This window comes from Capricornis sumatraensis, chromosome 10 (genome assembly GCF_032405125.1).
Source record: "Capricornis sumatraensis isolate serow.1 chromosome 10, serow.2, whole genome shotgun sequence".
Lineage (NCBI taxonomy): Eukaryota > Metazoa > Chordata > Mammalia > Artiodactyla > Bovidae > Capricornis > Capricornis sumatraensis.
In genome coordinates this window covers 98,459,125-98,484,241 of record NC_091078.1, presented here as the reverse complement: position 1 = coordinate 98,484,241, position 25,117 = coordinate 98,459,125, and the positions used below count along the sequence as shown (strand labels likewise).

Here is a 25,117-nt window from a genome sequence, read left to right as displayed (position 1 = left end):
TCTTGCCCCAAAGGGTCAGGGGCCAGCTATTCAGAAGGAAGTTAGTCTTTCATCTGGCCAGACGGCTCCCACAGCAACTCGGATGGTAGGTCAGGAGGCTGTTCCCTCCCCTCCCAGGAACTCAGTCACTGGTAAGTCATCGACGTATTTAACCAGTTGTGTCCATTTGATACTTAGAATGGTTTCACTTTTGCAAGCATTTATTTATATCCTTCGAGACAAGAACTCAGACTTCTCTGCCTATCACAGGAAGCTGTTTACAGAGGGTGAGCAAACTTTTTAAACACATAGGAACTGTGACTGACACCAATTTTGTGAAACTAAACCCTGGTACTTAGTTCTCTCTAATTGTGTTTTTTCTTATATAGCTTCAAGTAGGCAAGTCTTGTTTCTACCAAGAGAATGAAGTTGTATGAAGAAGGGTAACGTTTACTTTTGTCTCCCTGTGGTAGCTGGCATACTACTAAACACCTCAGTGCTTAATGAAGGGATGAATTAGAGCAGCTGCGCTCGGGATGCAGGGGCATGTTAAAGAAATGTTTATTTTAAATCTTCTGAGTTGTAGACCTGCTCTGGCTAAAATAAACACCAGAAAAGAATGAGTGTGGCTGCAGGGGCTCTAGTCCTGTGTGCTGTTTCATCCAGGACCACACAGCTGTATGAAGGAAAAATAACCTTTCATTTCTCCCCAGGGCAGCCTGAAGATGGCTAATTACACGTCAGCACCAGAGGATGACTATGACGTCCTCATCGAGGATGATCTGAGTAACAGCAAAATAGAACCATGTGTCCCATACGACCCCAAGATTCTCTCAGCCCAGCTGGTGCCTTCCCTCTACACCACGGTGTTCATAGTTGGCCTCCTGGACAATATCTTGGTTGTGTTTATCCTGGTAAAATACAAAGGACTCAAGCAAGCAGAAAATATCTGCTTCCTCAATCTGGCGCTTTCTAACTTGGGTTTCTTGCTCACTCTGCCATTCTGGGCTTACGCAGCCTCTCATGGGGAGGGCTTTGATGACCCCCTGTGTAAGATTCTCCTGATGCTCTACTCCATAGGCCTGTACAGTGAGGCATTTTTCAACGTCCTTCTGACTGTGCAAAGGTACAAGGAGTTTTTCCACGTGAGAAGGCGCTTCTCAGCCTGTAGGACTGTGGCCGGCAGCATCCTCCTGAGCGCTCTAGTGTGGGTCACAGCCACTCTGGTCACTTTGCCTGAACTTGTTTTTTACAAACCTCAGATGGAAAGCCAGAAATACAAGTGCTTCTTTACCGGACTTCACTTCTTACCAGATGATGAGACATTCTGGAAGCATTTTCTGACCTTAAAGATGAACATTTTGGGATTTCTTTTGCCACTGTTTGCTTTTGTATATTGCTACGTGCGAATGAGGAAAACACTCCAGTTCCAGAAGAGGAACTATGGCCTCTTCAAGCTTGTTTTCACCATAATGGCAGTTTTCCTTCTGATGTGGGGACCCTACAATATTACACTTTTCCTGTCTGCTTTCAACAAACACGTCTCCCTGCATGGCTGTGCCAGTAGTTACAACCTGAACAAAAGCGTTCAGATCACGAGAATCATCGCCACCACCCACTGCTTCATCAACCCTCTCCTCTACGTGTTTCTTGACAAGGCATTTAGGAAACACCTCAGCCGCCTTTGCTGCCTGTGTAGTGACACTGCACCGCAACCCACTGAGGAGCCTGCCCAAGGCACCTCAGGGGAAGAATATTACCTTTCTCCCTAAATGGAAACTAGCTCCTGTCAAAGGCAGGATAAATAAACATCGATTTTTCACTCATCGCCTTGTCCTGTCCAATAGTTTTTTACACATTTGTATATAAAATAGGGTACAGGGAGAAAAGAGGGCAGTGAATAAACACCCACCAAGCGCCGAATCTGTCTCAGGCAATGTGCTAGGCTTTTGACAAACATGAGCTCCTCCACATCTCACTGTTTGCTCATGATATGGGTGGAATTAGTCTCCTTTCTCTGGGGAGGAAACAGGCTCAGAAATTTGTCTATGATCACACAGCTAGAGAGTGGCAAAGCTGGGACACAAACCCAGTGCCATTCACTCCAGAATCTATGCTGTAGCCAGCACACCAAACTTTCAAAATTCAGGTGAGAAAATACATAAAGAAAATATGCACTTTTACAACCAACTGGACTACATTCTGTAAGAGAAGCAACCTACTCACACAGAAGTAATTTATCAGGCACCTTTCCTTTCATGTAATTGAAAGAGCTGGCTAGCTGGAGGGTCTGGATGGCAAAACCAATACAGTATTGTAAAGTAAAAAAATAAAATGTAAATTAAAAAAATAAAAAAATTAAAAAAAAAGAGGAAAACAGACTTTCTCTGTGGAAAGTACTCTGGGTCTTCTTGGCTACTTGCCACACCCTCAATGAGCCCAGATAACCCCAACCACTGAGCCTCCCAAGGTTTCTAATACTTCCTCCTATTTAACAATAGTAAATGCAAGATTGCGTCTAGAAATCTTTAACACAAGGCATCCTTTGTTCTTTTCAGTGTAACATACACCTTAGGCCTCACCACATGTAACTACAAAATGCCACAACAGGCTTGCCGGGTGCTATCTAGCGCCCGTTTTCTGTTACATATCCCAAGTAGAGGTGACAGCTTAAATGTGGGATGACTATAGACAACAACCTCTCACCTCCATTACAGAGGAGGGAGGAGAAAGAGGTAGCACCTGGGAGAGATCTCATAGTAAGCACTGCTGCTACTGCTAAGTCGCTGCAGTCGTGTCCGACTCTGTGCAACCCCATAGACGGCAACCCACCAGGCTCCCCTGTCCCTGGGATTCTCCAGGCAAGAACGCTGGAGTGGGCTGCCATTTCCTTCTCCAATGCATAAAAGTGAAAGTGAAGTTGCTCAGTCACAGGCTATACCAATCCCTGGCTCTTTCGTGTCCTCACAGGGTAGTATGGATGGATCGTGTCCTCCAAAACATTCATATGTTGCAATCCAAGCCCCAGTGTGACGGTATTTGGAGATGGGGACTTTGTGGGGTAACTTGGTTTAGATGTGGAGCCCTCAGGAAGGGATTAATGCCTTTTAAGAAAAGACACTAGAGAATGTGTTCTCTCTGCACCATGGGAGGACACAGCAAGAAAGTGACCATTGGCAAGCCAGAGAGAGAGCCTGCACCAGAATTCCACTGGTCCCTCAATGCTGGACCTCCCAGCCTTAAGTACTGTGAGAAATAAGATTCTGTTTTTTAAGCCACCAAGTCCGTGGTATGTGTTGTGACAGCCTGAGCTAAGTCAGGACTCATCCTGAATGACATTAAATAGCAAATAAAAACACCATGACAAGTTAAAAGCAAGACCTCAGAAGAAAGTACCCCAGCAGATATGAAGAGAGGAGAAGGAGAAGGCACGTGGGAATCTTCTTCACATGCTGATATGAGTAGGTCTGGACTCTCCATTCACCTCTACCACATATGGGACAGAAATCGCAGACAAAATGACATTGGTTTTGGATGTTCACAGACACAGTGCTGAAATAACAGAACACATCTTTTCAGAATTTTCAGAATGAAAACATGGGCGTATATAAATTCTGACAGTGACTCAGAGTGAAATCGTTATTGAAAAGCAAAAGTTTGTGAAGGATGATCCAGTTACAACAGCTCACACACATAAGTAGTATATTTGGAACATTGATAATCCAGCAAGATCTTCTTTCCCTAGCAGGAGACAGTTGTCCTAAAGATAAGAATGATTCCGGCTTGCACCATTTACAACAGCCAAGACATGAGAGCAGCCCAAGGGCCATCAAGTGCAGATCAGACAATGTACACACACCCAAAGCGAAATATCGTTCAGCCATAACAAGGAAGGAATTTTGACATTTGCAGAAACGTGGATGGACCTACAGAATACTGTGCTGCATGAAATAAGTCAGACAGAGAAAGACAAATACTGCATGGCATCACTTCTATGTGGAATCTAGAAAATAACACAAATGAGTGTCTATGAAAAACAGAAACAGAGGCATGGACATAGAAAATACACTTGTAGTTACCGAAGGGGAGAGGAAGTGCAGGGGACAAGTTAGGGATATGGGATCAACAAACACAAACCACTACGTATAAAATAGACAAGTATCAAAGGTGTGTCACATAGTATAGGGAACTATAGCCATTACCTTATAATAACTTATAAAGGAGTATCATTTGCAAAAATACAGGAGCACGATGCTATATACTTGAAACTACTAAAATACTTGAATCAACTATCTTTCAACTAAAAAAAAAAGCACATGCTTTTGCACTTTTCTATAGATTATTGCATTAGAAAACTAACAATCATTAAAAAGCCAAAGAGAAGATAGTCAGCATAGTTAAGAAAAATTGATGATGTTTCTGTTTTGCCTGTAAATTAAATTATTTTCTAATGCAAAAAGAATTTCCTATCAAGTCAAGATAATTCTGATTTGGGACATTTGAGAGAAAGGCTGAAATCTCACGAGAAGTCTCTTGTTCATCTCAATTCTATGTATTTGTGGGTATAAATGGAACAAATTATAAAATGGTAAACAACTGATACAGTGAATGAGAAAACAATAAAATTTGAGGTTGAAAGAAAACACAGGATGCCAGTTAATTTTGAATTTTGGTTAAGCAACAAATACCCTTTTTTTTTTTTTCCAAATGTTCTGGGGCCACATCAGCCCCAGTCATCCTCCTTCCTAAGAGCTGCTCATCCTTTGCTGGTCTCAGGCTCCCCCACCTAGCTGGAATTTCAATAAGACTTTGTTGTTGTTGTTGTTTACCAACTGCCTTCACAGACATATCTGCACCACAGAAAAACCAAAGAAAACTGAGAATCATCAGCTTCAGTTTACAAGTGTGGAAACGGAGAATTAAATCAGACAGCTCCCAGGGGTCAGAATCTGGGCTTCACATTTTCTGATATCAAATCTTATGCTCCTTCCTCTCCTCCACCCAGTACTTCCTGGTTTGTCTCTAGAGCTTGGTTTATAGAATGAGTTCCTGTATATAACTGCACCAGATTTTTCACAATATACCAAGTGATTGGGGGAAGGCAGGTCTGAGGATTGCCGGTCCCGTCAGCCACCCATTTACGGACACTGAGAAAAGCAGAGTTCTCCAAACAACCATCTCTGGCACATACAACAGAAGAAAATCTTTGATCTAAATTTCAGACTCTAAATCCTTTGATCTTTCCCTGGGGTGTGGCCTTTAGCTATGACCAGGGCCATTAGTCACATCCCTAGAGTCCCCTGCCATGCCTGCTTGGAGAGAGGGTAGGAAGGGGTGTCTCTCTTCCAGTGGGACCCAACACAGGCCATCTAGCCTCCCTGACCTTCAGATAACTGGGAATAAGACTTCTCCCCAGGCAGGGTTGATAGACGGGATGAGGGGTTAGTGAGCAACACAGTGACTGGCCCATTAGATGCTGCCACACAGCACTTTTCCTCACACCCTCCACAGATGCTGCCTGAAACTTGATGGTGTTTGAATTTCAGTTCTCATGGGCCTCCTCCTCCCCATATCAGCCTCCTGCAACTGCCAGGTAAATGACTATGTTTAACAAAAGGATCTGGGGACATGTGGCTCATCCCCGCTTCTTTGTTTGAAGGAGTGGTAGGGAGGATCAGACCATCTGGCTTGTATCGCCTACGACAATACATGTTTTCCTCTGCCCTCAACCACATGGTCAGCTCAATAGTTTTGCTGTGAGTCTGTGGACAGCCCTCCCCACCAAGCCCTCGCCCACACGCTACTTCAGGCGTCTGTCTTTGCAGCTCACCTGCCACACACTTCCTGGGGGTGCACCCAGCTTGCTCACCATGGCTCAGGACCTTCCCCAGCTGCCCTATGCAAACAGGCTGGCCCTCCTCTGCAAAGCACACAACACAAGTCCCCAAGTACACGCCAGCTCTGTCTGACGATGATCTGCACACACACACACACACACACAGTTTCCACTCTGTCTCTGAAAGACTCCAAGGCAGAGGGTCAGGTTCATCTCCAAATGGACTAGAGGAGATGGGATGCAGTGACAGATGAGGCGGCCAAGAAAACGACTCCAGCCAATACAGGTGCTGTTATTCCCACAGAGAGAAGTGAGACTCATGCCCATGAGGGAAGGTAAGAAGGAGGGGTTGACTACCAATGGGTAATGGGAACACTTCCTTAAAAAGAGGCTAAAGACATTACAGGGAAAATCTGAAAAATATGACTATGAACAACATATCAGATGCTATAGATTTATCATTTCAAGAATAACAATAAAACTGGAATTATGTGGGACACTGTCCTTACTCTTAGAGAATGCATGCTCAGGAATTTAGGAATGATATGGCTGATTCATGTTGATGTACTGCAGAAATCAACACAATATTGTAAAGCAATTATCCTCCAGTTAAAAATAATTTGTTTTTAAAAATGCAAAAAGAAACAACTTAGAAATGAAATGTCACAGTGGTCACAACTCACATTCAAATAATTTAATGTCTCACACACACACACACACATCAGGTCATATAAAGGAAACGAGGAGGAAAACACATCAAAATGTTAACACCTGTCAGCTCCACATGGTGGGTACCTAGATGTCCACTGAGCCCTCTTTGACTCTCACTGCACAAACAGAAATGTTCCTAAGATCAACCTGAAGAGGAAAACTGATTTTTTTTTTTTAATTTTCTGGCCATGATGGGTCTTCATTGCTGTCTGTGTGCTTTCTCTGGTTGCAGGGAGCACGGGCTACTCTCTAGCTGTGGTGCATGGGCTTCTCACCGCAGTGGCTTCTCACCTGTGCTCAGCAGTGGCAGCTCCCTGGCTCTGGGCACAGGCTTAGTAGTTGAGGAACACAGACTCAGTTGCTCTGCAGCTTGTGGAACGTTCCTGGACCAGAGATGGATCTCATGTCTCCTGCACCGGCAGGTAGATTCTTTACCACTGAGCCACGAGGTAAGCCCAGAAAACTAACTCTGATATTGTCTGGATAATATAGTGGCCAGAGGACAAAAGAACAAGCTGAGCTCGAAGGGCCTCAGAAGGCAGAAACAGAAAGCATCAGACCCTTATCGCCCTTCCACCCATGTCGCAACTGTTGCCATTTTTGCGCCATCCTGGGGAGCATAGCTCGTCCCTTTGCTAACCCCATATTAGAAAGGGTATTTGTCCTGTTCTTCTCCCCCGAAAAGGAAAGCATACATATGGTACCTAATTAGTAAATGACAGCAAGATTTCTATCCCATTCCCTTCCTTGTTTCCCAGCTAGAAAAGACAGGCAGATGACGCGTGTTCGTTGTCATTTCTTCCCTGATCCTGCCTGCTTTGTCTATCAGACACACTCTATTTAATAAGAGTGCCCTCTAATAAACTGTATTCACCTCTCGTTCTGCCTTTCCAGAAATTCTTTTCTAGCCTGCACACAGACCACCACAGGTAAAAACAAAGAAAAAAGTATGATATCCTCCCCCAGGACAAACTTTAAAAATCTTCTCCTTTCTGGTCCCTCATGACTGGGGTGAGACTCAATCTGTTCGACAGTCATAGAGAACAAGGCCCAGCCCCTCATTTCACCCAGAAATAAAGCTGAGGCAAGAGCAGCTAAGGGACTTACCTGAGGTCGCACAGCCACACAGCAGCAGAGTTGGGCCTGGGCTCTAGATGTCCTGCTCACAGGCCACTTCTTTCCCACTCAGGACTGACTTGTAATTATTTCTGGAAACAATGCGGCGCTAAACTAGTCCAAATACGCTAAGGGTAACAGCTAACTCCCTGAGAGAGAATTACACAGCCTCAGTCTGTTTCCCGACTTAAGAATACACGACGCTCCTCCTGACAGGAAGCTCCTCGCACCACATGGTACCGGCTTTTCCCTCAAACTAAACCCGCAAAACAAGGAAAGCAGCCCGAGGGAAAACTTTGGAGCCCTCCAGGGAACGTTCGAGCCCTTGACAGAATCTTCGAGGCCGCCAGAGAACTTTTGAGGCCTCGCGAGAACCTTCTAACCCTCGCGGTAACCTTCAGGCCCTCTGCCGCGCAGCCCTCCACGGAAGGACTGCGCAGGCGCAGGCGCAGGCGCAAACACTGCCAGCCACGTGGACTCCTGCGCGGTACAGATGATCCGAATAGCACTGACCAAGCGCTGCAGCACCGCGCTGGAGGTATCGGCGTGGTGGCTAAATCGCTGCCCCAGAGCAGCTCTAGGCCCTTTCGACACGTGGTGCAGTGGAAACAAGAGTCGTCGTTGTTGTGCTTGTCGAGCTCCTCCAGGACCTTGTCCTGCTGGGCAGGGGCAGAGCCTAACTTGCGAGAGTAGATGGAAAGGGCCAGGGATGTTCCTACCAGAGAACAAAGGGCGGCATCCAAAGGAACTGGCAAACCACAAGCCTTGGAACAAACCCAGCCTACCACCTGTCGTTTTGTTTGGCAGGGCACCTGCATAAAGAATGGCTTTTACCTTATTTTTTAATAGTTGGGAAAAAGTCAAAAGACTATTTCATGGCATGTGAAAGTCATATGAAATAAAGATTTCAGTGTCCATTAACAAAGTTTAATTGGCATTGTAAATATGTATTGCTAGTGGGCTTTTTTTGCACTGTAATGGTTGAGTCCAGTGGTTGTGAGATGGTTTCTGGAACTCATGGCTTCCTGCTGCCCTTTGGTGCGTTGCAAACCACAGTCAGGTGGTTATGATTCAACAGCACTACAAGTAGCAGACGGATGATGTGATACGGCAATGACATGTACATGCACACGTACAAAACAATATGACATGTACATGCAATCTTCAGCCTAGACTGGTGGGGTGATAAGAGTGTCTTTTGTTATTCATAATAAACTTTATGCCTGAGTTTCAGTCAGACCTGAGCATATGCTGGTGAAGTAACTTTTGCTGCTCTCCTATCTAAGTTCAGGGTGGGAGCTGGTTCCCAGCACCAACTTGTAATTAGAGGATTGGATCTTTCAGCTCTACTTCCCAACCTCCAGGGATGGCAGAGTGGCTGGATAATCACCAGAGGTAAATGGCTCAATCAATTGTGTGTATGTTACAAAACTTCCATACAAACCCTATACTACGGTGTGCAGAGAGCTTCTTGGTTAGTGAACGCATTCATGTGCTGGAAGAGAGGCACACCCCAACTCCACAGGGACAGAAGCGCCTATGCTCTAGGCCCTCCCAGTCCTTAGCCTATGTACCTCTTTATCTGGCTATTCTGTATCTTTTATATGCTCCTTTAACATAAACAGGAAACAATAAGTGAAGTGTTCCCCTGAATTCTGTGAGTCATTATAGCAAATTATCAAACGTAAGGAGGAAGTTGTGGGAGCCCTCGGTTTATAGCCAAGTTGGTCAAAAGTATATGTAACCTGGGAACCCACTACTTGTGATTGGCATCTAAAGGAAGAGGGCAGTCTGGTGGGCCTGGGCCTTTAACCTGTGGTGAACTCTTAAGTGGTTAGTGTCAGAATTGAAATGACTTTCAGGAAACCCAGTTGTGTCCACAGAGAATTAAAGAATTGTTTGGTGTAAGAAACCCACATATTTAGTATCCAAAATGGTTTGAGTAGACACATGCATACAGAACAGACTTGTGGTTGCCAGTGGCAAGGGTGTTGTGGCAGGGATGAATTGGGAGTTTGGGATTAGCAGATATAAACTATTATCTATAGAATGGATAAACAACAAGGCCCTGCTGTATAGCACAGGGAACTATATTCAAACTCCTGTGATAAACCACAATGGAAAAATATTTGTAAAATAATGTACATATATATATACAACTGAATCACCTTGCTGTACAATAGAAATTTGACACATCATAAATCAACTGTATTTCAATATTAAAAAAGTGTTGTCAGTAGAGAAAACAGTTTCTCTTTACACACAATGTAAATTTTTAGAAAATGTTTTCAGTAGACAGTTTCTTTTTATTACCAGTTCATATCCAACATGTCAAAAATAAGCAAAAAGAAAAGTGAACTTCAAGTGTCACTATGGATTGTGGATTATTTTGTTATCAAATTAGATGACAAAGCAGTGTATTTATTACACAGTGAAACTGTCATTGTGCTAAAAGAATACAACATGTGTTGATATTTCCAGCCTAAGCATTCATTGCACTATTCCAAACTCAGAGAGAAAAAAAAAAATCAGGAAATTTATAAATTTTAAAGTGAAATATCTCATCACAACAGAATTTCTTCAAGGGAATTCCCTGGCAATTCAGTGGTTAGGACTTGGCTCTTTCACTGCTATGGGCCCAGAATCAATTCCTGGTCAAGGAATTAAACTTCAACAAGCTGTACAGTCCAGCCAAAACCAAAAAAAAAAAAAAAAAAAAGAAAAATTTTTTTTTCTTCAGAACAAAAAATGAATAAGGCTACAAGCAAAGTAAGTTTCTAAATAGCTCATTTGTTAACCAAGCAAAAAAAAGCCTTTTAACTATGTTGAATTAAAGAAATCATTTGATTGCAACTGCAAACAAATGTGTCCAGAGAAAATTAACTTATTTAAGACTGTTAGGGCTTCCTGGGTAGCTCAGTGGTAAAGAATCCGCCTGCCAGTGTAGAGGACACAAATTCAATCCGTCATCTGGGAAGCTCCCACGTGCCACAGAGTAACTAAGCCTCTGCACCCCAAGTACTGAGTCTGTGCTCTAGGGCCAGGGAACTGCAACTTCTAAAGTTCTCATGCCCTAGAGCCCGTGATATACAACGAATGAGGCCACCACAGTGAGAAGACCAAACACCGCAACTAGGGAAAAGCCCATGCAGCGACTAAGACTGAGCACAGCCCAAAATAAATAAATATTTAAAATTTCCGAAAAGACTGTTAACCTTTCATTGACAATTCTTGCTTACAGAGCTGAAGACACTGGGACCAATATCCATGGTCAGAACACAAGGCAGATGGTTCTGAATAGCTTTCCTTGGCTTTTGATGAGTAAACAGATGTTACAGATGCTGCAAACTGTTGTCTTTCTGAGGAATTAGTGGTGAGTTTGAAGTGAGTAAATAATTAGCCTCCGTGAATAGTCTGCATGGGTTAACTATAGAGGAGAATATTTTCCAAAAAACTGAGGAAACACTAATTCAGTACAATCTGAAGTGGAATGTGCTAAAATGTATTACAGTTGATTGTCATTAATATTTGTGTCAGGCAGAAAAAAGCTTAGAGTGGGAACCATGCAGAATGCAAGGCCATGTGCTTTCCTAGAAGATTTTAAGGAACTTGGGCGTTTCAGAAAGTAAAACCAGGGACACCAAACAGAGTTCACACTCAATTCAGGGTCAGAGTGAAAGGATGTGAGACCAAAGACCCCTCCCCCACACACACACAGTGATGCTGTGACCTCCTGACTTGTTTTGGGGTGATGAAATGATGGAAATTATATGGCCTCTCCCAGGAGGAAGCTTTAAGAGTTATTGTGTTGTGCCTCCAACCCTTTTATTTTCCCCTGTTTATAGGCCAGCACACCCCAGGTGGGAGCTGCTGGTTCAGCCTGGGTCTCAGAATAAAGAGACCCAGGTGCGGTCAGAGTGCGGGCTCTGATGACTCATGACAGGCATGAATGTGACCCATGACCCATGAATGTGGCTTTGTTATGTAAGGCACTGGGATGTTGACATAACTTAGCATGAGCTAATGGATACAGGGGCTTCCCTGATAGCTCAGTTGGTAAAGAATCTGCCTGCAATGCAGGAGATCTCAGTTCGATTCCTGGGTTGGGAAGATCCCCTGGAGAAGGGAAAAGCTGCCCACTTCAGTATTCTGGCCTGGAGAATTCCAAGAACTATAGTCCATGGAGTCGCAAAGAGTCAGACATGACTGACCAACTTTCATTTTCAATGGATACAGTGAAGTTAGACTTTGAACTTTATTTCAGCCAGAAAAGGGGATTTCATGGGCCTTTCATTCCACTTAAGTTATCTACTGATACCCTTGAGCCCTGGAGTCCATGCTCCACAACAAGAGAAGCCACTGCAGTGAGAAGCCTGTCACAACAACTAGAGAAAAGTCCTTCCAGAAACGAAGACCCAGTGCAACGAACAGAAGAAGAATAATAAATTTTAAAAATAAACTTTAAAAAATGTTGAAGGCAGAGAAAGGAAGGAGGAGGAGCAGCAAGGAAGATCAGGAAACAGGGCTTCAAGAAACACATGGTCCACAGGATCGGAGATGTACGGGGCTTGGGGGAAGAGATGGGAACCCTACTAAGCTTCTGTCTTATTCCAGAATTCTTATTCACTTCAAGGGAGTGAACAGGTTAGAATCAAATTACAGTGAGGTGAAGAGAGAATGACCCAACCACCCATCCGACTTGCTGAAGGAAGTGAAGGCAGCCCTCTCTGACAGCTCTTGAAAAAGCTTGGCTGAGAAAAGTAGGAATAAACCGATGACTAGAGGTTAACTGGAGAATGAGGACCAATAAAGCCAAGGGATAAATGCACAGTTATGCACAGTTAGTTTTCCCTTGTACCTCAGTATACCCAGGGATTGGTTCCAGGACAAATCCAAAGATGCCCAAGTCCCTACGTAAAATGATGTTGTATTTGCATACAACCTATGCATATCCTCCTGAACATTTTATCTTTTTTTTTTCCTCCTATACATTTTAAATCACCTCTAGGCTACTTACAACACCTAATACAATGTAAACCATATGTAAATAGTTGGCAGCACATGGCAAATTCAAGTTTTACATTCTGGAACTTTCTGAAATTTTTCAAATATTTTCAGTCCTCTGTTGGTTGAATTCAAGGATGTGTAACCCAGGGACATGGAGGGCCCAATGTATTCCACATTTTCCCCTGGTTGTCTATATTTGTACATGTATTACACCTGATGCTATTTACTTAAAATACCAAATACTCATAAACCTTCTTGGCACCCACTTTCTTCCACTGATCACTTGATTCCTACTCTCTATTTCTTCCCCACCTTAGAAACAAACATATATGCACATACACACTCAAACCTACACTCACACAGACAACTATGTAACTGACCAACCATGTTCCCTAGAGGAAAAGAGTTTCTTGGCCTGACCTTAGATTCCAGACCATCAGACACCAAACACAAAACTGCAGGAAAGTGGGAGGCAGGTGTGACCTGGAAAACAGGGAAGGAAAGGTTCCACTGGGCAGGTATTTTGTCAGACACGATTTCAGTAGAACATTCGAGAGAAGATAATTGGCATTTTATAGGGAATGAAAATCAACAGCATTTCTAATTTTATTTCTTGCTAAGATGACAGCAGGGAATTGTGAATACTGATGGGCTTGGCAAAAATCCAACTTCAGGAAGGGAGAGGAAGGTCCCTCACGCCTGGAGACTGAGGCTGAGAGCAGGGAGGAGCTGAGGCCCGGGGAGGCAGGCTAGCTTCTTTGCAGGCTTTACCTCGTCAGGAAGGCGCAGGCTTCCAGAAGCGCTGTGGGACACAACAAAGCCAGAGATTCAGAAAAGGATTCCTTTTTTTTTTCCCTTGGAATCAATGCATCAATCAAAGAAGACACTAAAACAGATTTCCCTCTGCCCTTCTTCCCCACTGTAGGTCAAAGCTTACCATCCCCGTATTTCCCAATGACCCCTCCTGCTAAGAGCAGCAGGGCCCAAGGGAACACACAGAAGCTCTGGTCCTCATTGAGTTTCGAGATTTCCTGCTCTGGCCTGAGTGACACGACCCCCACCCACTTGTCTCCAGGTGAATCAGCTGTTACACTCTCAAGTTCGCATGGTCCTCGAATTTCTTTTGCGAGCAACCAATCATCTTCATGCAAATCTGCCTGCAATAGTGTCGACCTCGGCACTCACTCATTCATCCGTGAATGCCTCCTGAGCACCTGCTTTGTACGAGTCTCTGCTAAGCCCTGGGGATTCAGCACAGACAGAGGAGCCTGCCCTGCAGAGGCGCATGATCTGTGCAGTCCTGAGTGGCTGCTCTGAGAGTAGCCCTGCAGCAGGGTTCTGAGTGTGGCCCTAGATCCACCTGCATCACGATTCCCGAGATACCTGTGGATACAGCAGGGTTTCTCAGCCTTGGCACTACTGACATTTGGGGCTGGGGAACTCTGCATTGTGAAGGCTGTTCTGTGCTTTGTGTAGAAACATCCTTGCAGCACCCCCACCCCAAGTCATCAGAATTAAAAATACTTCCTGGCATTGCCAAATGCCTCAGGGACAAAATCATCCTCGGTTGAGAACCACTGATGTAGAGATTCCCAGCTTTCCCCCTCCCCCTGGACCACCACACAAGCCCCACCAATGCCTCCAACTCCCCTGGGGAGGGACCAGAAACAGGAACCCGGATGACTCCAGTGCACAGAGGAGGTAGAACTCACTGAGATTTGGGAATTATTGCCTGGAGCCTGACAACACTCTGCTATGTCTTCTAAACATTTTTAAATTGTTGTCAATACATTTTCCTGGCTAAAATGGTTTATGAGAATTTGTATTCTCTTTATGGTTACTGTTTATGGTAACTGCCTAGAAATCAGAATTTGCCATTTCTCAATATATATGTATAGACATGTGTACATATGTTTATATGCATTGGAAGGCAGGTTCTTTACCACTAGCACCACCTGGGAAGCCCATGTGTATACATACATACATATATTTACGAACATAGATATATTTACATGCATAAATATATTTACAATTGCTATCAGCATTATAAAAATTTAGCATATTATCTACTGCTTTATTTTATTCTCTAATTCTTTCACTTCATCAATGAGAGCATAATTTCCTGAGGTATTTGTTGTTCAGTCGCTCAGTCGTGTCCAACTCTTTGCAACCCCATGGACTACAGCATGCCAGGCCTCCCTGTCCTTCGCCATCTCCATCTCTGAGGTACAGAGACATTGTATTGCCTTAACGTTTTTAAACCCACATCACCCCTAAAATGTTTGACCCTCCAACTTTGACCTTCATGCAAGACGGTTTCTCAGTGATGTTATTTATATTCCACTTACGGGAGGTTGAGCATTTTTTCAGGTTGGCAATGGCCGTGACATACTCTGTCCCCAAATATTTTTCATACGTTGGTCTGCCTCCAAGTTTGGCCAGACACTCAGTGTTGTCATTGAACAGAAGGTTTTTGGTTTCAGATTTGAACAAACAAAACTTGTCCGGGCAGTTTTTTCCATTTTTCCCGAACAGAGCCTATGTCAGAAGGGCAGACAATAAGAGACCAGCTGAGGAAAAGAAGAGACATTATGGACTTGGGAGGCAATCTCTGCTGTGCAGGATCAGCTGCCCGAAGACCGTGGGGCAAAAGGAGCCGAGTTCTAGAATTGATCCACTGCCCTGGCTGAGCCTTCCCCTGCTCCAGGCCCCAGGCCAGCGCCCAGGCACCTCACCACTTCTGATCTCACCTCCCACCATCTTGCCTTGCTCCTTAAATCTGTGGCTTCCGCCCTCAGAACTTCTTATGGGTGACTGGGTACCAGAGGAGGAGTTTGAGATCCATCCTCAAGGTTAATCACCTCTAGCATTCTAATAGGCCAGCTCTCCCAGAGGGGCAGTCTGCACGGGAAATCCTCTCTGCCACAGACCAGGTCATTGCCTTGGGCGGGTCACCTGGCCTCCCCCAACCACGGTTCCTCCTTTGTGCCCAGGGCTCCTCCAGAGGTGAGCTGCAAGGACCAAGCACCTTCACGGTGGCAGACCTCTTATCAGCACCTGTGACTATGCATAGTGGGAGCTCCAGGCATGCTAGTAATTGGGCTTATTTTTACATCCTAGGGTCACTGTCTTTAAAGCTCATCTAGAAAAAAACATGCCGTTTTAACACAGAACTAGACAAGCTAATAGAAAAATCCCAGACTTTAAGGAAATTATAGGATGTCTTTCAAATAGAAAGAAATCTTCACACAGATAGCCTTAAATCTATAGAGGTTCTGGGTCAGCTGTTTTTAGAGATTACAAATGCAGGGGCCTTGTCAGAGAACATTGCCTAGCCAGCCCAGGCTCTGGAGACATCAGCAGAAGAAACTCAACTCTCTACCTGGCTGTGAAAGGAAGGCTCAGTCGCCTCCCTCATTTGCCGGAAGAACAACAGGAGGCTCAAGGAGAGACAGCCTCTCCTGGCTGGGCAGTGAGCACATGTCCAGGGGCCTGAGACTCGGGGCAGGCCAACAGTGTGGACAAACACTGTCATCTCCAGCCTCAAGCTGGGGCACGAGGAAGAATGGCTGGAGATGAGCGGATCCGCCGAGCTCTGTGGTTGCCCACCTGAGGGGAGCCCCTGCAGGTAAGCACAGGCAGGAGGCCCTGTGATCCTTACCTGCTGGTGGAGCAGCACCTGTTCCACGTGTGCTGCCCTATCGCTCCGAGACACCACAGCGTGATTCGGGGCCACCGCCAGGTAGCAGCTCTGAGCCTCCGTCACAGGCTTCGTGGTGCCATCGAGGCAGAGCAACCTGAAGTCCTCGCGATTCAAGTTCTTGGCCCAGTCTGCAGAGCTCTCTCCTGGAGACAGAGAGAAGGCTGCGTCAGCCACGGCTGCCCGGCTGAGTCCAAGCCTCCTTTCTGGGGCTGTGACCACCCACCGGCCTCTTGAAATGCACGCACGTGAAGGAGAACAAATAAAGCTCCTCAAGCTACACAGACTTCAAGTGTATCAAATACCAGCACTATATGCTCACGACGGAGCCTTAATCAGCAACAAGAAGGAGCCAGGTTCTGACGCATGCTACCACGCGGATGAAAACAGGGTGCAAAATAAGACAAACCAGTCACAGAAGACCACTTAGCGTAGGATTCCATTTCTGTGAAATGCCCACAATAGGCAAATCTATTTTTTGGAGACAGAAAGTGTATTGGTGGTTGCCAGCTCTGGGGGGTGTGGGGAAGGGACTGCTAACAGGAGCAGAGCTTTTTAAAGGGGTTTTGTGAACGTTCTCCAATTGGATTTTGTTGGCAACTGCACCACTCTGTGAATGTGCTGGAGATCACTGAATCAGAGAGTCCGAACGGGTGGATTTTACAGTATATAAATTATATCTCCATAAAGCTGTTACATTGGACTGTGTATTATAAAAATATGAAAAATCCATATTTTCCAGCAAGTTCCAGAAATAGAAGTGCTGGTTTGTGTTCAAGAAGAAATTGTTTTCTTTCGTATTCCAACGCTCTTAATGTAACTAGAAGAAGGATAGGAACTTCTCTTATGGGTTTATCCAATATATTTAAATCAATTTCAATAAAATACAGTTGCAAAATCCCAGAGCAGCTTAAAACTATACTCATCTGAGCCCTGGAGATCACTTAGATTCACGGTTCCTGAATTCGAAATACAGTTGTGTGCAGGCCCGCCTGTGTGTACGCAAATCGCCTGTGTGTATGCAAATACGGCTTCCCCGGTCACACGGCTGGCTGCTTCTCTCCTTTTGCCCTCTCCCCTCAAGAAAATACTTCCTCCAACCTCTTGGCTTTGTCTATCTGATACTCAGATCATCCCAAAATTTACATGTCTGGCCTCAGTCACTCTCCCCAGGGACTTGAGGAAGCAGAGCCTAGGACTGTAGCTGTCACTGAGGGAGGGAGGTGGAAAGCTGAGGCAGGTCCTTCTCCAGGGGAGGAAGTGGTAGTTCCCTCTGGGTGGAGAGGCTGATGGGAGGTGAGCACAAAGGTGCAGTTTAGAACGAAGCAAACTGCGGAGAGTCTTGAATTTATCATTATTATTTTCACCAGAGGTCAGAAGAGAGAGTGGCTACTTCTCTACTGGCTGGCGGATCTTCCGCTTCATCATCCGCCTGTGATTTTGCCCTCATTCACTCTCCAAGGAGTCTCCCCACTGAGAGCTCATAGGGGCTGAATGAAGGCTTCTACTTCCTTCTAAAAAAGGGGAAATTTTTACTTGCATATGTTCAACTTTTTTTTGTTTTAGTATCATTCACCTTCAACTTCTGATTGGCTGAGACAGGCAGATGGCATGCTTCTGTGGCCCAGAGTCAAGGGCACCTCTGGAACTGACTGAGCCCCATAGTAACCATTGCCAAAAGCCCATCTGATCCTTACCGACCAGTTTCCTGACCCCATATTATTAACAGGAAAAATTGCCTACCCTGGTACTCACCCTCTAGCGCCCTAACCAATCGCCTAATCCACCCTTCCAGCAGCAATTTTCGTCTTGAGGTTATAAAAACTGGCTACTAACCCAGGAAAGAGTCGGCTCTCCCTTGAGCCTGGCTGCTGTTCTAACAGCGTTCGGTCGACCATCCCTGGTCAGGAGGTCGGCCCACTGTGCCTGCAGCACCCTCATTATCTCTGCTCCTTGTTCTTCTAAAGTCACTCCTTGCTGAAATACTTTGTGTCAGGAAATGCTTTTCCAACCCGCGCGGGGGCTGCCACAACAGTAGGCTATGCTGTGACGGCAGAGATTGTGCTCTGCAGGGGGAAAGGACAACACCTTCACCTACCATTCGTGTTCTCCCAGACTGTGTCGTTTTTCACAAATGCAACGTCCCCAGCGTCCTCAGCCAGGCACCTAAATTGTTCCAGAGAATAAAAACATTGCCAGAGAGGAAAGACTATTAGAATTTTCATAGCTATTTATGATACACATTCCAAAACCTGCAACGTGGAAGTAAACATAGAAAAAATAAAGATAAATATGTCCAGGAACTTTTAGAGTTTAAAACAGTAGCTCAAAGACTTCTAAGTACCCTCCCTCCTTGTAAAATGCCAATAACATGGCACGAATGAGATTTTCTTTTTTTAAGCCACAAATCCATGAGTGAGAGGAAGGCAAGAGGGAAAGAGGGAAGATAACAATGTCATTTGGAAGTCAAAGATCAAATGGATGAATGGTAATTGACCCAACAGAGCAAAGAAAACTGTGACATAAATTGGACGCCCAAGTGTCCAACTTGGGTGGGGAACACCCAGGGAGAAAGCTGATGTGCACAGCAGAACCCCAGAAAGACTCAACAATTAGAAGTACTAGGTACCACTGAAAGTAGCTGAGAACAGGAGGACTAAATAGAGCCGATATACATGCAGCGTAAATACACACGTGCCATCCAATGGCTTAAAAGAAGACCCACACATATAACCTCTTGAAGTTTCAGAACACTGGAGGGAGCTTTAAAAATAATTTTTACAACTATTGCTTATTTCTTTTATTTTTTAAAATCAAAAACGTTTCAAGAAAATAACTTTCAAAGCATTTTACACTGGATGAAACCCCGAACTCATTTTTCCTAAAGAGTGTTTTTCATTCATTGTTTAATCTCTGAAATTTAGAGATAAATATGCATCAAATATGTCTGATTTATTTACACTTCAAAAATATATTCTTTGTGTAGATCTGTTTACTAAAACATCTCATGAGCTTTCTAAAACTTCTCTCTCAGAATTAGGAAGCCAAAAATAAACTGCTAAAAACTTAAAAACAATTTTCTTTTCAAGAAGAAAAAAATGTCATATACAAAGAATTAGGAAAGCAATGGCAATCCACTCCAGTAGTCTTGCCTGGAAAATCGCATGGAGGGAGGAGCCTCATGGGCTGCAGTCCATGGGGTCACTAGGAGTCAGACACAACTGAGAATTTTCACTTTCACTTTTCACTTTCCTGCATTGGAGAAGGAAATGGCAACCCACTCCAGTGTTCTTGCCTGGAGAATCCCAGAGATGGGGGAGCCTGGTGGGCTGCCGTCTATGGGGTCACACACAGTCGGACACGACTGAAGCGACTTAGCCGCAGCAGCAGCAGCAGGGATCAAAAACCGCTATCAGCTTTCTCATCAGAAACTTTAGATTTAGAAGACAATGGATTGATGCTCTTAAATTTCTAAATTTGCTTATTTTCTTTCTATGTTACATTCTACATAATTTTTTCATGTATTTTCCACATCACTACTTCTCTTTTTAGCTATGTTTAATCTGTTAAATTGGTCAGCTGCATAGCTAACTTCAATTGCTGTACTTTTTTTCCTTCCTAGAAGTTCTATTTATTCCTTTTAAGAACACTAACCTGCTGATTCTTCTGTTTTCCACTTCTGGCAACTTCTTCCCTGTATGTTTGCTTAACAATGTTATAGTTACTGTTTTCACTGTGTCTGGCTCATTATTATTCAAAGAGTATTTCTGAGCAGTCTTTGAGGCCTAACCTGAAGATTCTGTCTTCCAGACAGGTTTCCTAGAGGAGTGATCTTGCTAGTCTAGGGTCCCTTTTTTTGGAATTATGAGTTGAGAATTCCTGAACCATCCTAAGAGACACAAGTTGGAGCTGCAAATTCATGTAAGAGCTGGCCCATGGTTTCACTTTTTCAGGGATGGTGTGTATTTTCCTCCGCCTCTAGGCAACTTGAAGCCCTATGGGAGTGGAGGGGAAGCTACCTCTCGTTCACTCCTACCCTAAAGATGTATGTAAACTCTGAGTGTAAGTTTGTCAGAGTCGATAACTGTCCTCAGGACAAAGTGGCTCCACTTAGCTCCCTCAATCCCTATTTGCCTTAGATTTTAGTCTAATAATCCCTTGTTACTTTGTCAGCTATTCAATGCTCTTAGGAACATGTCTGTGTGTGTGTTTGTGCTGAGTCCAACACTTTTCCTTGTTTTTCGTGGGACCGTTGGTCAAACCAGTTAATGCTGCCATTTCCCAGATGTGGAAATCCTGCCAAAATTCCTAGGAAAATTTTTTCTAGCCTACATTTAGTTATTCAAACTATAAATCCCTTCAAGGGTGGACTAAAGATGTTTTTAAACATGTAAATACTCAAAAACCAGCAACTCCTATTCACTCTTCCTCAAGAAGATATGTTCTGTCGCAACAAAATCAAGAAAGCGAAAGATGCAGGATCCAAAAAACAAGTCCTTTAACGGGAAGTAAGACAATGGAAAATCCCAGAATGATGATTCAGGGGAATCCCACGACCACAGATGTGCGGGGGGCCTAGAAAGGGCCAATCTAGATTGGGAAGGAGGGTGGAAACTTCAGATGCAACATGTGCAGGTAAATGATGCACCTGGGGCAGCACCCAGTCTGTTTATGCACGGGATGTTAGGAGATTTGTGCTATGAGTGGAAGGCCTGGGGATGAATGAGTGATTTTTTCAAAGCAGTATAGAAAGTTAAATGAAGTTTAATAAGACACTTATCAACTCCAGAGTAAACTAAAACTTTGTACAGTAAGGTAAATATAATCTTATTGTATCACATATTTAATATGAGACTAATATTTGCATATTCATGATAAAGTAAACCCTAAATACGTCATACTCTTGCTGGATACTAAAAGGAGGTGAAGCTTGTGGTTATGAGTAGAAGAGGCACAGGAGCAGTAACAGAGGCTAGATTTTCTTTTTTCCTAATAAAAAGTCAGCAGAAAATGACTGGCATTTAAAAATTGAAAACCAGCAATATATGAGGATGTTAGAAACAGAGAGATGAACAGAACTTCCAGTTCCAACTTTCGAGTTGAGCAAAAGACAAAGCATTTCCTTTTAGTATAAACAGGAGTTCTAAAGTGTATGTGTTTTCAGTGAAATAGTGCCTTACTATAGGTTTGAAAAGGAAAACCTCATGGTTTTTTATCAGACAAGTTGTCTGTTCAGTATTTCTGAGTGGAATCACATTACAACTTTTCCATGTGCAAAAATTTAGCCCCTTAAAATTTTTTTCTAAATTCATGAAATATTTAATAAGTCACTCAGAGTATAGGAAAAGCTACTTTTATATCATTCCATCACTGAAGAGGGGGCTACTGAATTTACATTAAAAAAAAATTCCAAGACCAGTTTGAGCAGTGTTTCTTAAATACATGACGCCACCTGGTGGTGAAATATATTCTTGGCGAATAGAGATAAAATAACGGATGGGGGAGAACTCTGCCCTTCAAACCCCCAACCATATCACTCAGAAGTAACAGCTGCATGAACGTGATTGAAAAAATGAGGACTGTGAAAAGATACTGTAATTCACTACGTGTTTATAATTTGTGAGTTCTGAAAACACTTTTTTGGTTTATTTTTCACTAGTGGAGAATAACTCTGCAACACTCTTTCTCCGCCATTTCTATAGGCCAAAATCAAACAGAGCAGAAAAGCGTGAGACATAACTACCTAGACTGGGGGAGAAGGTGGTGCCTACGGGAAAGAGAATTCTTCCCCATAAAACTGAGTTGCCGAAAGGACTTACACCACAACCTCTCCCTATCTGATTCTGAACACGACACTGAGGTCCACTGAGATTGACCTTGGTTCCAGGACACAGGAAGGGGCCCAGCAGGGCTGAGGTCAGACAGCCCCGGGGTCAGTCCCCACTCGTGGGATGATGGGAGCCCTCCCCAGCCCGCCCATCAGCTGATCCCCAGGCTGCCCCCAACAGACCACATCAGGCCGCTTAGCAAAGCAGTGCCAAAGACTTGCGGGCACAGCAGAAGGAAGGAGAGCGTGGGACAAACTGAGAGAGAAGCACCGAAATGTAACATCACCGCGTGTAAAACAGAGAGTCAGTCGCTGTACCACACAGGGAGCTCAACTTGGTGCTCAGAGATAACCTACAGGGGTGTTCTCGGGGGGCAGGGGGCAGAGAGGGAGGAGATGTACATGTACTCCTGGTACTTACGGCTGATTTGTGTTTTCTATGGCAGAAACCAATACAACATTGTTAAGCAGTCATCCTCCAATTAAAAATAAAGGAAATATATTTTACAAAGAGAAAAAAAATAAAAAGGAATGTGATGTACCAAGACCCTGGAGGCTGAGGGCCAAGGCCCTGTCCTGGTGAAGCCTGGCCACAGCACCCACCTGAAAGCCCCGGTGTAGCCATAGTACTTCTCCTTAGAGTTGGGCACACACTTGTCCAGGCCCTGGTCATCGCCGGCACACAATGCACAGAGGCTGGATTTCGGGTCGGCCCCAGGGGCACAGCTCTGACTAAAGAATTCATCTGCAGAGAAGAAACATGGGGAGCCAGCTCTTCCTACCTGTGTCAAGATTAAGTGGTCTCTGCCTAACAGGTGACAGGCGTGGCTTGGTCTGACCAAGGCAGGCAGAACACACTCATTATAACACATAGTAACAAGTTACTACCAACCTGGGCCCCAACAGGATTCAGAAAAACTTGGGACTATAGGCAACCTGACTGGGGCTGGAGAAGAGAGTCTGTGACTGTACAAAGGGTCCCATCCTCGCAGCCTCAAGCAGGGGACTCAGCTTGATGAACTCCGTGGTCATTGTATCAGAAGCTGCAAAATGTCCAGGTTCTGCTCTCCCCTTTTCCTCAGGAATAGGAACCCTGCTTTTCACCAGGGCCCCTGGTACCCGGTAAAACAGAGAGAAGCCTTATCAGACTGTGGCTAGTAAGCCACGTGGCCAGGCACTCACTTCTGAAATATGAGCAGGAGTATCAGGGGCCAGTGTCCTGACATCTTCAAAAGACAGCTGGCATACACGTTCTGCCCTTCTCCTTCCCTTCCTTCATTCTGCACGTGGAAAGCAGAAGCGCAGGCTGGACTGCCAGATGTGACATGAGCCGTGAGTGACCTTGAGCATGGAAGTCACGTACGTGTCAAAACAGCCAGATATTTGAAAGCCAGGTCCCTGATTCCATGGTGCTGTCCTGTCAGCTCTGGACAAGCCACCTTTGGGCTTCACTCACATGAGAGAGAAATAAGCCTCTACTCACTTCTACTGGGGGTTCTCTGCCCTTGCAGCTGAACCAAATCTGGACCAACTCATCATGCGATTTAGCCCATATTAAGAAGTTAGTGGAGCTTCTCTGGCGGCAAAGAATCCACCTGCCAATGCAGGAGACTCAGGTCCGATCCCTGGGTCGGGAAGATTCCCTGGAGAAGGAAATGGCAACCCACTCCAATATTCTTGCCTGGAGAAATCCCATGGACAGAGGAGCCTGGCGGGCTACAGTTAATGGGGTCGCAGAGCTGAACACAACTTAGCAACTAAACAACAACAAGGAGTTAACACGGATTAAAACAGGTTAAAGAGAGAGGAAATAAAAGTGACAAGGAAGCCCTGCCCCAGTGAGCAAATAGCACCCCTTATCTGACTTGTGCATTCTCTGCCACTGAAAAAGCCACACCATGTGCCAAGCTCAGGCGATGCTGGGAGTGTCCCTCCATGGTCCTGGCAGCCTCCCCACAGCTTGGAGGCAGCCGTGGGGTCAGAAAGAGCCACACCAGCGTGCACTCCTGGGGAGCAGCAGAGCCACATGAAAGCCTGCCAAGGCGGAACCGCAAAGACCCGTTCAAAACGCAGCAGGGCCCCAACGAGCAGAGGCCTTCCCGGGACGCGAGCCACAACGAGAACGTGGCACACACCTCCCCATCACCATGCCCACGGCAGGTAGGGTGTGGCTCCTATGTGAGGCACGAGCATGGTGTGCAGTGGGGAGGGCAGGAGGGGGGAGGCTGAGGCAGAAGTCAAGAGGTCTTACTGGGTTTCCTCTGTAAGTCAGTTCTGTGTAGTAGCAAAAGGCACCTTTTATGAGGAAGGCAGGTGGCTTTTCCCAAATTAGGGAGCCAGCACCTGGGAGGAATTTAGATCTGGAGCTCCAGGAGGTGGAAAAAAAAAAAAAAAAAGACTTCTGAACTTCTCAGTACCTGCATCCATTCTTAGCGTGCAGAGAGGCAGACTGACCCTGCAGTTCTGTGCCTCCATGTGGGGTGGACGGGGCGTGGGGCAGGATGTATGAAGAAACTGAAGGAGGCAGCCACAGGGGACAGCTTACACCAAATGAGGCCTGTGGGCCGCAGCCAGCCTGCAAATCCCCGCCCCTCCGTGCCCTGACTTTCTCAGGGGACGCCAGCCTACTCCCAGGACTGCCTCAGGACTCCTACCAAATGCGCAGGAGCCTGTCTGGTTGGCGATCAGGCCCATGGGGATGTTCCAGCCTGCAGTCCTGTCCACGGCGGTGTGGCACGACTTCTTGCCTTTCAGAGAATTCCAAGTGAGCCCCTCATTTGCTTTCTTGACAACTGCCACGGCAAGGTACCCTTGGACAAACGGAAGAGCAAGTCTTAACCTCCCAGGGCCTGGGCCGTGGACTCTGTTGCACAGCGTGCAACCCAGGCCCACAAAGGTTAAGAAGCATCACCAGGCAGCGATCCCCCCAGATGACTGCTTA

At 45.2% G+C, this 25,117-nt stretch overlaps 2 protein-coding genes across 4 annotated transcripts in view; one reads left to right on the top strand and one right to left on the bottom strand.

The window, feature by feature from the left end:
* The first annotated feature begins 246 nt into the window (after window positions 1-246).
* CCRL2 (C-C motif chemokine receptor like 2) lies at window positions 247-1,751 on the top strand. The gene is made up of 3 exons (XM_068983132.1): window positions 247-266; window positions 369-422; window positions 698-1,751. The coding sequence occupies exons 2-3, from the start codon at window positions 403-405 to the stop codon at window positions 1,749-1,751; spliced, it is 1,074 nt and encodes a 357-aa protein (XP_068839233.1). The 5' UTR covers window positions 247-266; window positions 369-402.
* Window positions 1,752-13,120: 11,369 nt separating this feature from the next.
* LTF (lactotransferrin) overlaps window positions 13,121-25,117 on the bottom strand; it is a 30,466-nt gene continuing 18,469 nt past the window's right edge. For all 3 annotated transcript variants that reach the window (XM_068982993.1, XM_068982994.1, XM_068982995.1), the window contains 6 exons: window positions 24,831-24,986; window positions 22,780-22,921; window positions 18,448-18,515; window positions 16,311-16,495; window positions 14,998-15,187; window positions 13,121-13,451 (listed from right to left, as the gene is read on the bottom strand). In XM_068982993.1, coding sequence (XP_068839094.1) covers window positions 13,417-13,451; window positions 14,998-15,187; window positions 16,311-16,495; window positions 18,448-18,515; window positions 22,780-22,921; window positions 24,831-24,986 — 776 coding nt within the window. In that variant the 3' untranslated portion in view covers window positions 13,121-13,416. The remainder of the gene's footprint in view (window positions 13,452-14,997; window positions 15,188-16,310; window positions 16,496-18,447; window positions 18,516-22,779; window positions 22,922-24,830; window positions 24,987-25,117) is intronic.